The following is a 16,301-nucleotide window of genomic DNA, read 5'->3' as shown; positions in this document are numbered from 1 at the left end:
CAGGTGAAGAGGATGCCTGCTCTTTTGTGACCTGCAGCCATGTGCTCGCTCTACAAACCACTCTGCATGCACATTTTCATGATCGTTACTTAGAGGCAAATAAAACCAGAAGAGTCTTATAAAATGACTGGACTTAAATTCCAACTGGAGATCCCTTCATTCTCCCCTGGGAGTTGGGGAGGGAGTGGGTGGAGACAGTCTCACTTCTACATTTTTCCTTGCACTACCAAAAAGTACTAGGAAGTCTGAGATATTTGCACATGCGTTGTCTACAACATAATTCATCTCCTCCCATGACAGTTCCCTAGAAGAAACAACACTGCAAACCAAATGTCTGACTAGTTGTAAAGTGAATTCTACTATTTTGATGTAGAAGGCAGGATTTTTCAAAAGATTCAGTTCGGCTCCATTTCATTTAGCATTCATGGGGAATTTTGCCAGTAGCACCTCTGTAAGCACTGTTATGGCCTGTGAAATATAGCTTGCAAAATGCTACCTAGAACATGAGTGGTTTTGTCTTTTGTGCTGTGTGGTTGGTTTGTTTGAGTCTATTTCAGCATGACTCAACTGATCAAAACAGCTACAGCCAAAGGGACTTCAGAAATGAAATCAAACCCTTAATCTGCATGTACAAGCCACTTTTCTCCTCTGCAGTGGTCAACATCAAAATCCTTCACTTTCCTCCTCACTCTCAATCTTTGAAATCCCCCCCCTTACACATCTATGAATGTTTAAAGATGCTCTCTCACTGAACTTTCCTACTGAAGTGCCATCAGGTGGTAACTAACTGCAGTGCGGCTGCTGTTCTGCACACAGGTTTCTGATCCTGTTAGAAACCATAAAATATGCAGCAGTGAATTTTGACTGTGAAGAAGAAAAGGCTGAGTTAAAAACAACAGACATGCTTTACCTTTGGGTCATGTATACCCGAAAGCTCTTCATAGATCTTCTCTCCTACCATGACAGCAGCTAGGTTGGCTGTGTATGTGGACAAACAGAACAGACAGAAAATAGCCCACAGATTCATTAAAAACCTTCCAGTCCAGCACTTGGGGGGTTTGATGGCAGCTGTTCTTCCAAACAAGATTGCGTAGCAGACATTCAAGGCAGAGGAGAAAGAGAAGACTTTGTTTCTATTCCTTCCCTTGGGGGTCATCCCAAAAGGACTTTTCCACTCATATAAGGTGAGGAATACAGCTGTGATATGGAGAGCAACAAATATCCCCAGCCACATAGTCCAGTGAAGCGGCCACATAAAGGCTCCAATAGGAGCTGCTGTGTCTCTGGTCCTCACCAAGATGCCCAAACTGGTTGAAAAGAAAGGGCTGGTGAAATCAATCACTTGGCTGCGGGCAGTGTTAATGCTAAATGATGTCACTGCCATGTGAGCTGTGCCAGCAAGAAGGTCTCCCACCAGCCCTGTCCAGTGGCCGTTCTTCCAGGCTCCGTATTTTCCATCACCAACAATGTACAGGTCAAAATCAAAATTCATATCCTCAGCTAGCTTCTCCAGCAGGTCAATACAGTAACCATAGCAGCACTTCTTCAGCTCAATGGGGACAGTGTCATTCCCTCCTTGAAGGGTTTCAAACAGGCTATCCAGCACAGCTGAATCATTAGTCAAAGGATCGAGGCACAGCTGCCCTGCTGGGCAAAGACCTTCATCATCCACATCTCTTGTAAAGACGAATGGATGCTCAATAAGAGTTACCACTCTGAGGTGCAGCCGAGTGGGGTGTTGCATGTGATTCTTATGTCTCTGGGCCTGTTCTGGCCATATCCCATAGTCCATGATTATCTTTCCTTCTTGCCAGCTCCCCAGACGAGTCCACATTGGGTTCCCAACAGGGTCGTGCTGCAGATTCCAGATGAAGAAGTTGTTTTCTGAGCTGACAACTGAGGAACCTTTCACCTTAATGTGGCCACTGAGACCATCAAAAGTTGTGTTGGCTAAAAACCTGTTGGAGGGAGAAAGCAGAATAATCAGAAGCAGACAACTGAAGTCATCATGCTAAAGCATATCCAGACAGCATGAATTTATGTTTAAGAGAATAGATTGGGGATGTTGTTGACCACCAGGATCATTAATAGCTTTCCTATGGCATGATGAACAAGCCACTTAATTTATTACTAAAGTACTCGGAAATGGTCTCGTACATATCTTATTATCTAAAGTAAATGAAAACTGTTCAGGAAAAATACTTTTTACTTAGAAGAGAAAAATGAGAGCGCACCGATTTTTTCAGCTACCTTTGCCTCATAAATTAATAAAACAAGTTTGTTCTAAACTGAACTCACCAGATCTGTAGTCAGTTTCCTAGATAAAAATATGTATGAAAATGGAAGAGTGGAAATTATCTATGAAATGTCCTTCCAAGAAAAATCCTATAATCTTAGTAAGATCTAGCTTACATAAGAGAGGCTACTGAAGTGCTGTCAACAGCTTTCAAGCACTCTGAAGTGAACCAATCTGGATTCAGACATGTCAATTTGGCACTGGCAAATCACTGTTAGCCACTTTGGAAAGAAGAAAGGGACTCAGTGAAAGATGGCTGCCCTAAGACAGTCAGTTTAAATTCTTACCTACAAAAAAAAAAAAAAAAGGAAGTTTCTTGAAATATCTGCAAATGTAATTTTCTTAAAAGTGCAATTTTGACTTTGTACTAGATCTCCTGAAGTGTACCAGTTTTGCACTGCACTTTGAGATTTCTGGGCTTTTACTATTTCAGATACTCACAGTAAAGTTAAGTATCTCCTTTGTATTTGGTGGTGATATTTGCTAGTAGTTGTCCTCCCTGTATGCTGAACTCAGTTTCTGGTAAGTCATTATCAAAGAGGCTAAAATGACATGGATAAAGGAGCAGGGAACTGAGCAGGACTTAAGTGTTACAAGTAGAAAATCCTTTTTAATGTAAACACCATGACCAGCTGAACTCTGTTAATAAGAAAGCTGCTATGCATTTTTCAGGGGCTGTAGAGAGACCCTACTAAGTCTTAGTATGGTGATTCTATTAAAAACAACTATGTTAAATTGCTGCTAATATGTTGTAAGGTAAGTCAGGTATATATTTTTCAGTTAGAGGCATTCAGAAGACAGACTATTTAGCTCTCATAGTAGAATATAACACTTCACATTAGTTCTGGAAATTGGATGAAAGCAACTATTGAAAGAAGTATAAAGGCCATAGCTGTCATTCCAGCCTCAATAAGCAAGACATAAACTTTAAGCAGTGTTAATTGTTTATCAATACTTAGAAAGGATAAAAAATAACCTTAAATTGATTTGAAAAAGGTAAACCCTCAGCAAATGTGTGTGCATGCATACTTCTGCCTGGTCTCTACCCTTTGTTTTGATAACTTTTTTAATAGAGTTTCAGCAGTTAAAACTCCAAACTGTGTATGTCACAAGACTATACCAGTTTTTGTCCTCAGCGAAGGGTAAATTTACAAAACTAAATAATATAGTTTTGAGTGTGGTTGTGTGTGTGACAGACTTCTTTGAGTTGGTTTCAAAATTCCTCATATGCAGTCTGTTTTGAGTAGGTTGAGTTTAGAGAAAGATGATACAGCCAATACTGTCAAAAGCCATTGATCTGTACATGTGTTAACCTGAAAATTATGCCAAAAAATGCACACAGGTGTTTATAAATGGGACAGACGCACAAATGTGGTTCTTGTTTTTAAAATCCTTTACCATTTAGTCTACTGTTTGCTAAATGATACCATAACTTCATTAAGCAGCGGCATCTGCCACTGTTTGATGAGTCCCTTCCTCCCACCCTGTGTTTCATATTTGATGGTGTACTTGCATGCTTTTGTATGTAAACACTATTAAAACAAAGTTTATAGGGGAAGGAAATCTTAAGCACTAAAAAAAAGTTTATGTGCCCATAAACTTATCTGGCTTTTATCTCTCCTCCTCAGTCTTTGTAAAAAATTGTGCAACTTCTTCCTTACAAACCTTGCTGGGCTTATACGCTGAAGCCATCACTATGACAATAGCAGTAAAACCACTGCATGTGTAGATGGTCTGTATGTAAAATTCTGAAAGAACTGCTTAAGCGTGGAAAATAGTGTTAACAGTTCACAAAATGCCAAAATTGAGGCAGACAAGTGCTCAGATGGAATAAGCTAGCAAAGTTATAATGAATTTGTCCCCTTGTTGCAACTGCAGCACAACCTGGATATCAGAATGCTGCAGACCAGGTGCTCTGAGAGTAGATAAAGCTATGGAATAATGCATTAGATTTATTTTCTGCAGGTAGAATGAGAACAGTGAAATTTATGCACTGTGTTCTCTGAATTTCACTATAGAAGTAAGCATGCCCATGAGGGAGAATCAAGCCCTCTGGACCTGTCCTGTGGTTGAATTGTGTTAGAAGTGGTTACCTGAGAGATTTAGTAGCATTTGAGAATACCAGTTCACTACTTTATTGAGTTACTGTCTTACTTTTGCAGCTGATTTGCATGTTCTATACTTTTTGTAGTGACAGGACATTAATCAAAATAAATGAGGGGAACCATGTGGGAGATACATTTTAACAACACTTTGTTTTACAGGTGAGTGGCTATGGCTGCTAATTATTTGCATATGCCCTATGCAGCACTAGTGAAACTCATGCCAGGGTCTTCCTGTAAAAACTCCTTTACTCAACTTTAGGAAACAGGTAAGAGGATCCGACTATATTATTTAAGCCAGCAATCTCTAGTTGTGAATCTTTCAGAATTAGAAGTGTTGAGTGTTGTACAGACACACTGGCAATATCTAAGTGATATCTTTTCAGTAGGGCTACCGACAGATTTATATGGAAAGACAATGCGTGCAAATTTCAGAACATGAAGGGCCAGATCCTCAAGTCTGTCAGCTGAAAGGATTTCTCTGATGCTGTGTCAATATGTGTGAGCTGATGATCACACCAATAGGCTGAGAGCTGTATCAAAGCTTTACTAGCTTCACTTCAGCTCGACCAATGAGTCAAAATTATGTCATTTGTTCATTTCAACTTTGTTTGGCATCTGCTTTGTTGTAATTAGAGCTTTAGCAGTACTACCATACTAGCAGTGATACCTTTGTAATACCTTTAAGAATGATTTAATTATATGATTTAATTTTCTTTCAAGCTTGATGGCTTGGTTGGAAAGTTTACTGGAGGCAAGAACTAGAATGGGCAACAAATAGCAAGCTGCTGAAATTACCCAAGAAGCAGAGTTAAAGCTGTAAGCCTAGTTAAAGCTGTAAGACTAATTAAAGCTTTAAAACAAGATGAGGCTTTGAAATGCTAATGCCATGTTCCATCAAAAAGGATGCTCCAATGAGCAGGCTGAAACAGATCAGGGAATTGATCTCATCGTAAGAGGAATGAAGGATGGAGACTCACAACAGTATGATCTTCAGGGGTTTGTACACCTATATCCAAGTCTATATCCATATCCATATAGATAAAAGCATGCTTTGCCATGAACCAGATCTTGCTATTGTTTGCAATCACTGTTCTGCTCCTGGGTGTCATTTAAATGTCTGCACAGCCAATGCATGGGTGCAGTGCTGGAAATGAAAGCTCAGATGTCAGCTTTGCCAGCTTGTGGAACTGCTGTTTCATGACACACTGCAGCTAAGGGAGGTGAATGTCTGCAACACTGTGCCTTCTCCATCCTCGCCCACCACAGATCCCAGGCTACATATCAAGACAGATGGGTTCATTCCAACAGAAAAATGCCCACAATAGTAACCACTCAATTAAGCACTAGGTAAAAGTTTTGTCTTTGGAGGTGCACCACTTGCCTAAAAGTACTCATGCAATGGACGAGGTTGGTCACAGTTAAGCCACTCACTGGTGCTTCATGCCTGAGAAATTATGGGTACCAATCTGAGTTAATAGCTAATGCTGCTAACTCAAAATACATCAGTACTGACCATCAGTACTGACTGGTTCAGGACAAGGGCTTATCTAACCTGTTATTTTGTCTTTAATAGGGTCTACAAGCAGATGCTTAGGGAAAAAAAGGTTAAGCATATGATCCTTTTTTCTTCTCCACACTACCTTTACTGAGATGAAGGAAAAAGAAATTTCATAGATTTGAAACTGCATATTGTCTCCCAAAATATACCAGAAGTTACAGCAGTCACTGATCATGAGAGAGCTAATAGTTTTCTGGATAAAGCAATGATAAAGAGATATTTTGCAGGAATACTTTTAAGAGCTCTAATTTTGCTTTCCTTTTTCTTTGTCCTTCCCTTAACCCTCAAAAAGTCTGTTTGCAAAACTACCATCCTCAAACATTTGCTACTTTAAGAAACCTCCTGCTGAGCTTTACTTCCAGGGACTTAGATATGATCTAGTTAAAATACCCAGGTTACTGAGATAAAATTAGTATCACAACTCATTGGGGATACTGCAAGACAGTGCAGTGTTTGAACCCAAGACCTGTTTCAGTCAGAGGGTTTTTGACTTGTAAGTTATGGATGAATGCTGACTAAGGAACTGTTAGAGACTAGAATGATTGAGTTTTGAGCAGTGCTGTTACCTCATTATCATGAAAACACATCTCAGATTAACTTCAAAAAAAGTTGCAAACACACAAAAAGCTTCAGAAACTTTTATCCTAACTCCATTCAACAAAATCTGCAGGCTGAAAACCAGGTATAATGGAGGGAAAACATGCAACAGTCACTGGATGTAAACTAGCTGATAAATTCACATACTTAGTAAAAACTTTTTTGTTTGTTTTTGAAAAGGAAACATGCAATTTTTCCTCTCATATGTCAAAACCAAGAATATTTCTAGATGTGAATTTCCAAGCGGTTTGAGAGTAACTTCTGTACAGTGACATGCAGTGGTCTACAGGAACAGTTACAGCTGAAGCTGAAAGAAGATGCTTCCACAGCAAGCACGAGCGAGAGTACTTTGTAGTTTTGAGTGCTCACACAAGCAGCAGTGGCCTCTGACATGGTCAAGGTGTATCTTTTTTTTTTTTTTTCCCCTTGGAAGCATACTAGCAAGGTCTTCGCATCTGCTCTTATACTCTCTGATTGCTTTGGTAGAGCAAATATTCTCAGTGGGTTTTGTATTCTCTCAGGTAACTCAAAACCTCAGGGAATTTTACACTAGTCCTGACTTTCCCCTCTTACATGCATAAACATAACACAAAATACTTTCAGAGCATAGTCTGTAGCTTAGCCCATGTTTACTATGTGATCTCTACTTCCGTGGAACAGTGTCATCTTCTACAAGCCACTTAATCTCCTTCTGTGGCTAAGTTTAAGTTTCATTATTTGCCCTGAAGTAATAAATCAGGAGGAAGTACTGAAACAAACGTGTGTATGAGGGAGCATTAACAGCATGGTAGCTAAGCCACTGAGAATGGTGGGGAGAGAGAATAAAATTATTTTTCTTGTGTACCACAAATATTAGCTCCAAAAAAGAAAAAAGTTAAAAACTTACTTTGACAAATACTGCCCTGAAGTGATATTCCTTTCATCTGTATCCATGCAATTCATTGTACTTGGAATAAGAGCTAGCTCAGGTTGAATCATGGTGGCTGCTGCTACAGCTCTTGCTACCAGCTCCATTGCATCCTGTACATAATGCTCAAAGACTGACTGTGTTGTTTTGCCATGAGCGATGAGACCGAGCGGCAAACCTTCTGTCCTCAGTTCTTCCACGTTCTGTGAATCCCCAATAATCCAGTGAAGTTCTGGAGGCATCACACCAAACTGGGTAGTTATTTCAAAAATCCTCCGCGTTTTCTCCATGTCACATCCAAACATCACCATCGTAGATGCTGTGTCTTTGATGCTCTCCAGGTAAAACTGTAAGTAGTTCAGAAGGTCACTGGTTGAAGTGAGGTTTGCTGTGATGTTTATAATGGATCCCAGGTGGAACTTGGAGCTCCGTTGTGTGAGGAAGAGAAAATCTGTGATGTTCCACTCCTCCTGGCATAGCATCAGGCTGAAATTATACCAGTTATTCATTGCAAGGATCGAGAAAGTGACATCAGCATCAGAACTCGGTGAGTTTTCTAAACTCATCTGCAGGTGAAGGGGATTCTGCAGTTAAAAATACGAAAGACAACTCATCAGAAATATGCTGGACCCAAAGTAAATGAGTTTTCTTAATTTCTATTCACTCATTTAGTTCAAAGTAATCACCTGTCAACCAAGAGAGGTGTGTGATAAACAGGGAAATTGAACACCCACCGAGTTTAAATGGACCGATTCATGGGCTTCCTCAGCTAGCGTTTGAGTCAACTTCAGTAGTCACTACTGAGTCTGTTTCCAAGAATTTGTATTTCTTTCAATCCATTTGTACTTTTGAATTTCTTGTCATTCTCAAGCAAAGATTTCTTTGCTTTCCTAACAGGGGTATGAGAAGGTATGCCCTTACTGTTCAGGTTCAACCCTGGTGTTAATGTTCAAATTCAATGGATGCTGACAAGTTCTTTGGTAAATAAGAAAAATAAAGAAGTGCACTCAGTTCTTTTTTTTTTTTTTTTTTTTTTGTACCTGGGGACTTTTATTACACAGATACATGGGTAACCTAATTAAACAGATCACAGTCTACAATCAGTGCACATAACGCACTGCCAGTGAAGCATGAGAAAATTGATTCTTTGGTAAAGGAAGAGTTACTGAACATACAAGAGGCTGAGATGCAGACTGTGATTTCTAAACTGGAATATATGTGATATATAAGCATTCCATATTCATTTTTTCCATGTCATATAATAAAGTTTAACCCATGATGTTTCCCAACAACATTGCCCTTGGCTTAGTATTTTCCAGAAAAGGAGGAAGAATTCATAGTTACTCCCGCCATTAGTGAGGCTAATCCATCTGTTCTTTTAAGGTAAATATTTCTTCATTACTTAATATTTGATCCATAAATACTCTTCCCTTACTCTTATTCCTTCCCCTTCCCTGGTCCCAAAAATAAAGTTAAATTTTATCTACGGACTTTTTAAGGAAGAAAAAAATTAAAGAATACAAGAAATTTCTGACATTTTGCTACAAAATAATTCTCTGCTCTACCAAAATATTTCTATTGGGCCTTCAGCTTGCACATTATACACTGTTCCAATTTTTGGTTTCAGCTCAGAACTCGACAGTCTTCAGTGTAGCTTTGATAAAAAGTTATTTTACTTTACACTGTCATTTGATTCGAGCCATAAAACTGATCAAAAAATGTGAATTATGATGCCTGTTTCAGTGCATCTTTTGGTTTGTGAGAACTTTATTGTGACATTACATCAACATATGACTGTATCTGTGCTCCCTCAAATTATATCTTATCCTACAGTGGTAGCTGAATTTTATCTTCCTATGCATTAAGTTACTGAACACTTAAAGTCTGTTCTTCATTTTCTTACATCTTCAGTATTTGATGTGTATTATATACAAGAGGGATCAAACCTTTACTGTGTTTAAAGTTGGTATAAAATTATGCCATTTTGATTTTAATAGTATTTTACTGCTCATTATAGGTGCCAATTTGTACGGATCTTAGAAATACTCTGAATTTGGAGTAATATGATAATCACTCAATTTACATTAGTTTTATGAAAATATAACCCTGTGTTCTCCAATGCAGATGTAAGGAGTGGAATGAGAAAAAAGCCCTGAAGAGCTAAACACCATATATAAGCAGCAAGCTTTCATTGTGTTAATTTGCAGTTACGTGAACTCAACATCTGTTTTCCAGAGCAGATCATCTGAATTCAGAGCTTGATAAAGAGAATACTGTAACTGAAGATGTTCTCAGCAATTCTTCTTATCTCTTGTTTTTGGTACCTGTGGCCTTTTTTTACACAGACACACGAATAAGCGAATTAAATAGATCTCTGTCCACAATTGATGCACATCAGGTACTGCCAATAAGACACAAGAGGATTGACTCTTTGATAAAGGACAAGTTAATGAATGCACAAGAAGCTAAGCTGTGCAGACTCTGTGAGTGCAATGCTGGAAAACATTGCCTACTAATTAAAAAACATACTTAGTTCAGAATTAAAAAAAAAAGCTTCGTGCATAATATCTGGGTTTGGGAAGCTGATCTGAATAAATTAGTCTGCGCAAACTGAGTCACAACAAGCATTTTTTCTGAGGTTATGAGATGATCGGGTAAATTAACTGTAGTTTGTCTCTCACTGCAAATAGAAGGGCGTACAAAGGCTTTTACTTGTGTCTTCTCTGTCCAAGATCAAGTAAAGTATGAACACTATTTAGATGATCTGCCTACAATCAGCAGAAATTTGCAAGCCTACTGTGTTACTTAATTTGAGTGTTAGAGAAGAAATAAGTTATTCAGTATATATTGAACATTTTGCATATATAAATCATAGCGCATAACTTGACCATACCTGTACAAGGAAGAACAAACATCTTCAGTATATTCAGAAGCATAACAAGCCAAGCATAGTACTGTAGCTATTACAGTATTGGCACAGGTATAAAAATAGATCTATTGGACACAGAAAAAAACCCATGTGCTGATGAGTGATAGAAGTTAGCAAAAACAGCTGTGTCCATGCTACTGAATAAAACAGCCCTAGGAAACAGACTTGAGCATTTGTACTGCTTTGTTTGACCCTAGTCTGGTTTTGGGTCATGCCCATTAGAATTCTCTTACCATGCACTGGCAGTTTGGGTCCTAGCACGTTTTGGGGATCAATCCCAGTCGGCAGTATGGATAAGACTGCATGAGAAATGGCTCTCCATCATACACAAATTTAGATCTTTGAAGACCTCTATGTCCTCATGCTAAACCCAGAACATATGCACAGTTTCATATATACGAGATGGTTTCTGCTTGTCTACACAAGTTCTTCCAGTATTAAAACACTTTGAACAGATGAAGATACACAAAAGGTAAGAACTACACCTTAGGGTTACTGAACATTATGCTGGGCCCAGAGTAAACATGGCAACAAGCACACATAGTCCAGAGAAAGTCAAACTCTGCCTCAGGGCCAAAAAATCTGGACATAATTTTACTTAGTAGTGCAGCTGAAGGCAGTTTCCATCTGACTTGTCATTCTCAGGCACAAGGCTGGACTCGCCTATAGCACTGCAGCTACAGGCCTAGTCCTCAGGATCTCTAGTGTTGGTCCCTGTCTTACGTGTAACATACTTGGATGTGTCAGTGTCATCCAACAGACTGTTCTTGTATTGAGACACTGCTCCTCACTGAATAGAGATGGATTTGGGATAACCTGGCTTAGGCAGAGCCTGTGTTTAAAAGTGCTTCTTGGTGTGAGACCATTTGTGCTTCATCTGTCACTTTCAAAAGCTCACAGGTACATCTATGTGAGCACCTATCGCCACTGTGATTTATTAGTTCCTAAATTCCCTGTTAAGGTGCTTGAAAGGTAAACATTCAGCCCTGAAAAGGTAGCAAACAGAGTCTTGTCTCTATACTGAGTGTATTTGAACTGCAAACCTGTCTTTAGAATTTTTCTGATACAACAATATACATAAAATTTAGACATCAGGTATTTGTCTTCTGCTTAACCTTCAGATAATTCTCAGACCACCATGCAAACATCCCTGTAGACATCGGAGAGGAACAGTAATTAATGTTTGCTTTGTGCTGGGACTCAGGGAAGGGAAGGCTTGATATGTTGACATGTTTCACATCTTAACCAAGAACTGTCTCTGGCCTCATCTAGTGAGCGGTTGGTTGACTTCACCGGTTTTATATGTAAAAGAAGATCATTTTAGGAAAGGATGTGGAGTATTTGGAGATGTGTGGGTTTAATATATTCTTAATTTTGAAAGGTTTATTTGTCATTGGTTCCTGTTTTATAAACCAGCCATGATCAACAGACTTCAGTGTTTACTTGGTAAAGAACAGGCCTAGAATCATTGATTTCTGACTAATCGCCTTGAGATCAGATACCAACAGTCTTTCTACTGACTTTCAGTGGGCTTTGGACCAAGTCGTTTCTGGAATATTAAGCTTTACATGGTCTGATGTTTTTCACTCCCATACATCAGCAGAGACTGTAACGACTTGCTTTTTGTATCCCAACCAGAGCAGTTTTACAGTTTCATTGCCTGAGACACCTGAGATAACAGGTTCATTTAACAACTGAAACATGATTTGCATTTCATTAATGAAATATTTTTCAAGCCTCCACTTCAGTAGTCTGTAGACCCATCCTTAGCCCTTGTAAATCTTGTGAGCCCGAATGCCTGGAGCTGGACTGACTTACACACTGAAGGATCTGTCCATTTATCTCTTCAAACAAATTTTAAATGCTAATTAGGCATGGTAACAGTAACATTTTATTTGACATTATGATAGCTTCATTAGCATAGTTAAAAGCATATATGTGAATATTCTTTCGCTAACTGTATAAAAGAACACAATACACAGAAAATATTGTTCCCCTCTGACTCTTGGGGGTTAAACTATATAGCAATGATTAAAAAAAAACAAAACAAAACAAAACAAAACAAAACAAAACAAAACAAAACAAAACAAAACAAAACAAAGTGAAAACAGGCTATATAATTACATCAGACAAAGCTCCATTGAAAGAAAAAACCCTCCTGGCTTACAGTGCAACCGTGGGGACTCACAGCTTTACAAACAGAGCTAAATGGCAATTGTGCACAGTTTCAAAAACTGGGAATCTCTTTCTTCCATGGTAGAAAGTACAAAATTTAGGCCTAAAACACAGTTCCCTAAAGGCTACGGGCACACCTATTGCTTCTTGCTTTCACACCATGAAAGAAAATGCTATGAAATATTATTTCATTTTTTTAAATATCTGCCTTACTGCTGAAACTGCAATGCTTCAAGGAAGATTTTGTGTTGGCAGCTGACAGACTATGGGAAGGACCTTGGATGGAGAGGTCCTGCCACCTTTCCTCATCAGCTGCTGAGCTGCCCACCATACTACATCCCAGTCGCTGTGTGGTCCACCCGGCAGCAGCAGTGGGAAGGTATGCTCCAGCACATCCACCTCCAGGCTGCCGGGAGAAACCTGCTCTGATGGCAGGGGAGACTGTGGCCAAGAGGACACACACCTGCAGGTTCCCACAGCCGGGGTGTCCTGGGTTGAGTAAAGTGGTGGGGTTTTTTGGTGGCAGGGGAGGGGGCTATCGGGGCGGCCCCCTGTGAGGAGCTTCTTGAAGCTCCCCCAGCTCCAAGTCAGCTCCACTTCTGTTTGGAAACGGAGCCCATCAGCTGCGCCTCTGCGATAACGTATTTAAGAAGGGACGTGGTGACGAGCAGTGGGACTTGTAAGGAAGAGTTGGTGCAGCTGCATGAACACCAAGGTCAGTGGAGGAACGGAGGAAGAAAGGAGGGGGGAGGTGTGCCGGAGCAGAGACCACCCTGTATCCTGTGGTGAGACGGCAGGGCGGCCCCCCCCTGCCACCCATGAAGATCTACAGTGGAGCAGACATTGATTTATGGCCTGTGGTTTCCGCCTGATTGATCAAGGTGCTGTGCCTGAAGAAGGCCGGGGTCTTGTGGGAAAAGGCAGCCCCACTGCTGTAATTCAGCGCTGGCAGGATTGCAGCATGCGGGGGAGTCCCACGCCGGAGCAGCTCGGGAAGGGCTGTAGCTGTGGGAGAGAATCCAGTCGGAGAAAGTTGGTGACCCACAACAGAGCAGTGTGGGGAATGCTGTGGCCCATGGGAGGAACTCATGTCGGAGAAAGTTTGTGGAGGACTGTCTCCTGTGAGAGGGGGACCATGCTGGAGCAGGGGGAAGAAGTTCCAGAAGCTCCCCCCACCAAAGATGAAAGAAGTGGCAGCACTGACTGCACCCCCCATTCCCTGCCCCTGCGCCACTGGGGGAGGAGGTAGAGATATCGGGAGCAGAGCTGAGCCCGGGAAGAAGGGAGGGGTGGAGGGAAGGTGTTCTCAAGATGTGGCAGTGTTTCTCACTGTCCTAATCTGTTATGTGTTGCTAGTGTCTGTAATAAATGTATGTCCTTTCTTCTCTTCCCCTAACGAGTCTGCCTTTTGCTCGTGCCCATAAAGGGTGATTTTTTCCCCATCCCAGTCCTATCTTGAACACCAATCCTGGCTCTCTGTCCCTTCTTATTGCCAGAAGAGAAGGGAGAGAGAGTGGCTGTGTGGTGGTTGGCTGCCGACCAGGCTCAAACCACGACATGGGGCTGAAGTGTCCAGGTTTTCTTCACAAAAATCCATTCTGCAGCTTCCACAGAGATACAAGCGGTGTGCAGGTCAGGCACACATCCCTCTGCTCCCCTGTGAAGATCACTGGGAGCTCGTTTCAGCTGTTGTGCTGCTCCTGGACTGTCTCCTGGTCCCAGTTAAATCCCAGAGCCTCATCATGGATGTCAGTAAGTGTTAGATTTGGCTCCTAGGCCTTTAATCAGCAAAACAATTAAGCATCTGTTTAAGCAACAGCATCAGTATAATTAAAAATACCAGTAGGATGTTTCTTCTGCTATTTAGACTTTTGATTCTCTGGGGAAGAAAATTCCAGACCTGCTTTGGCCCAAAAAGAGGAGGATGACGTCATGAATTCCTCTTTTTCCTGCCTTGTGCATCTGTCTCCACATGCATACCTGTTTGACCAAGATTGGAATTTGAAACACGGTAGGTCACCACAGTAAAGGCTATTTTTTTGCAGATGGTTTAAAAGCTTCTGAGAGAGAAAAGCTAGCTTCGACTAGCTGAAGCTATTCTGATTCCTGCAGCAAAAGAAGCCTGGCATCTGTCCAGGATCTGCTTACAAGCAGATCCTAAAAAGGCACTGACTGTTGACTTTAAAAACCACAAAACCACTAGAGTTAGATTAAGTCTTGACAAAGTTTGTCCTGAAAATTATTTCTCTTGTTAGACCAGACAGTCATGACTTGAGGTTGTTTAGCATCAATAATGCCTACATACAAATACTTCATACTAATCTGAATATGTACAGCTGTCTACAAGGTCAAAGAGGCAATATAAAATATGAACTTTCAGCTGTTCTTGGAAAGTAAGACCCATTATTTATCTGCACAGCCACTTATAAATTAACATAAGTAATACTACTTCAAAAACTTCAAGGTGTTCTTTGCTTCATGAGGAAAAAAAATCCAACACTTACAGGTTTGACAAAGAGTATTCCATGCAGATGCCAAGAGTTGAAATAGTTTTTCTTCCCTAAAATTTGTCATTATAGTTAAAAAAGACAGATGGTTACTAATACAAATAGTTTGGGGGTAGCTGCATTAATTCTCTATGATAGGCTCTCTTTCATCATTAAAATGGCAATAACCACCTCTGCTCCATGGTACACTTCAAATGGGAGAAAGAGGTGGCCAAGTCCATATCTGTGACTCTTGCTCCCAAGTGCTACAGTATTGTAATTAATGTCTGCAAAGCTCCTGCAAATGTTTGGGTAAAAGATGCCAGGAGATACTGAGTGTGAATATTCACCACAATGGACAATTTTTTACTGCATGGTGTTATTTTCTAGAAGCTCACCACTGCTATGGAATCAGGTTGTCACAAGTAAGTGACAACTTGTCAGCACGAGCAATCTTGACTAGCTCTACCCTAGGCTTTCTTTCTAATGCCATTTCCCAGTAACACATTTCCTTACGGCTGGCCTTATCTAGACTGTCATATTTTTGAGCAGGATTTCTCATTTGGCATTTGTGCTGCAGCTACCCCATTACAAGTCTTCCCACACTTGTGAAGGATGCAAAATACAGTGGCTGTTCCACAGAGGCGTATATTTTGGGGGTTCTTCTGAATGCCACTATAAGCCTGAATGGTTAAAAAATAGCATTTAGCAGTATTTAGTTCTTCCCCTAAGGAGACATGGCATTCAACTAACTCAAAGCTCTTCAGCAGACTGTCCAGGGGCGTTTGTGTGTTTTTCTGTTGAGAAGCACCTCACAAACACTGGTGATTTTCACATCCTGGCCATCAGTCAGAAGGGCTCTTTTACAGCTATTTTAAAGCAACTCCAAAAGCAGAGAGTCTGAGTTTTCCCACATGTGTTATTCAGGCAGTGCACAGGGGAAGGGTTGTTTTTCCCCAGTTTTTGGTTCATAAGGGCAGGTAGCAATTCAACTTTTGATAGTAGCAGAGACAAAGCCATGGCAGCACCTGGGAGCAGACAGTGCATGCAATTTGGACTTGCTGAGATCTGCCTCCTTGTTCCTGGCACTCCTGATGTCTGAGGTGCAATGCAGGAAGACCTTGCTGTTGTAAAGAAATTCTGGTAACACATCAGTGGTCCTGTTTCAACTTGAAGAAAATGATTTAAGTAGCTACCAGTGCACTCTGTGTGTATGTCTCTGCTAATGGAATAACTCTTATTAGTCTT

The 16,301-nt window shown here is 40.5% G+C and overlaps 1 protein-coding gene across 1 annotated transcript in view; it reads right to left on the bottom strand.

Moving 5' to 3' along the window:
* GRIN3A (glutamate ionotropic receptor NMDA type subunit 3A) overlaps positions 1-16,301 on the bottom strand; it is a 191,908-nt gene that overhangs the window by 34,848 nt on the left and 140,759 nt on the right. Inside the window, exons 5-6 of the mRNA XM_042788000.1 lie at positions 7,443-8,047; positions 911-1,958 (exon numbers count right to left, since the gene is read on the bottom strand). Of these exons, the coding sequence (XP_042643934.1) occupies positions 911-1,958; positions 7,443-8,047 (1,653 nt within the window). The remainder of the gene's footprint in view (positions 1-910; positions 1,959-7,442; positions 8,048-16,301) is intronic.

Source organism: Tyto alba, unplaced genomic scaffold, assembly GCF_018691265.1.
Source record: "Tyto alba isolate M040663 unplaced genomic scaffold, T.alba_DEE_v4.0 Super-Scaffold_13, whole genome shotgun sequence".
Taxonomy (NCBI): Eukaryota; Metazoa; Chordata; class Aves; order Strigiformes; family Tytonidae; genus Tyto; species Tyto alba.
Note: the sequence above shows the minus strand (reverse complement) of the source record. Positions and strands in the feature narration are given on the sequence as shown.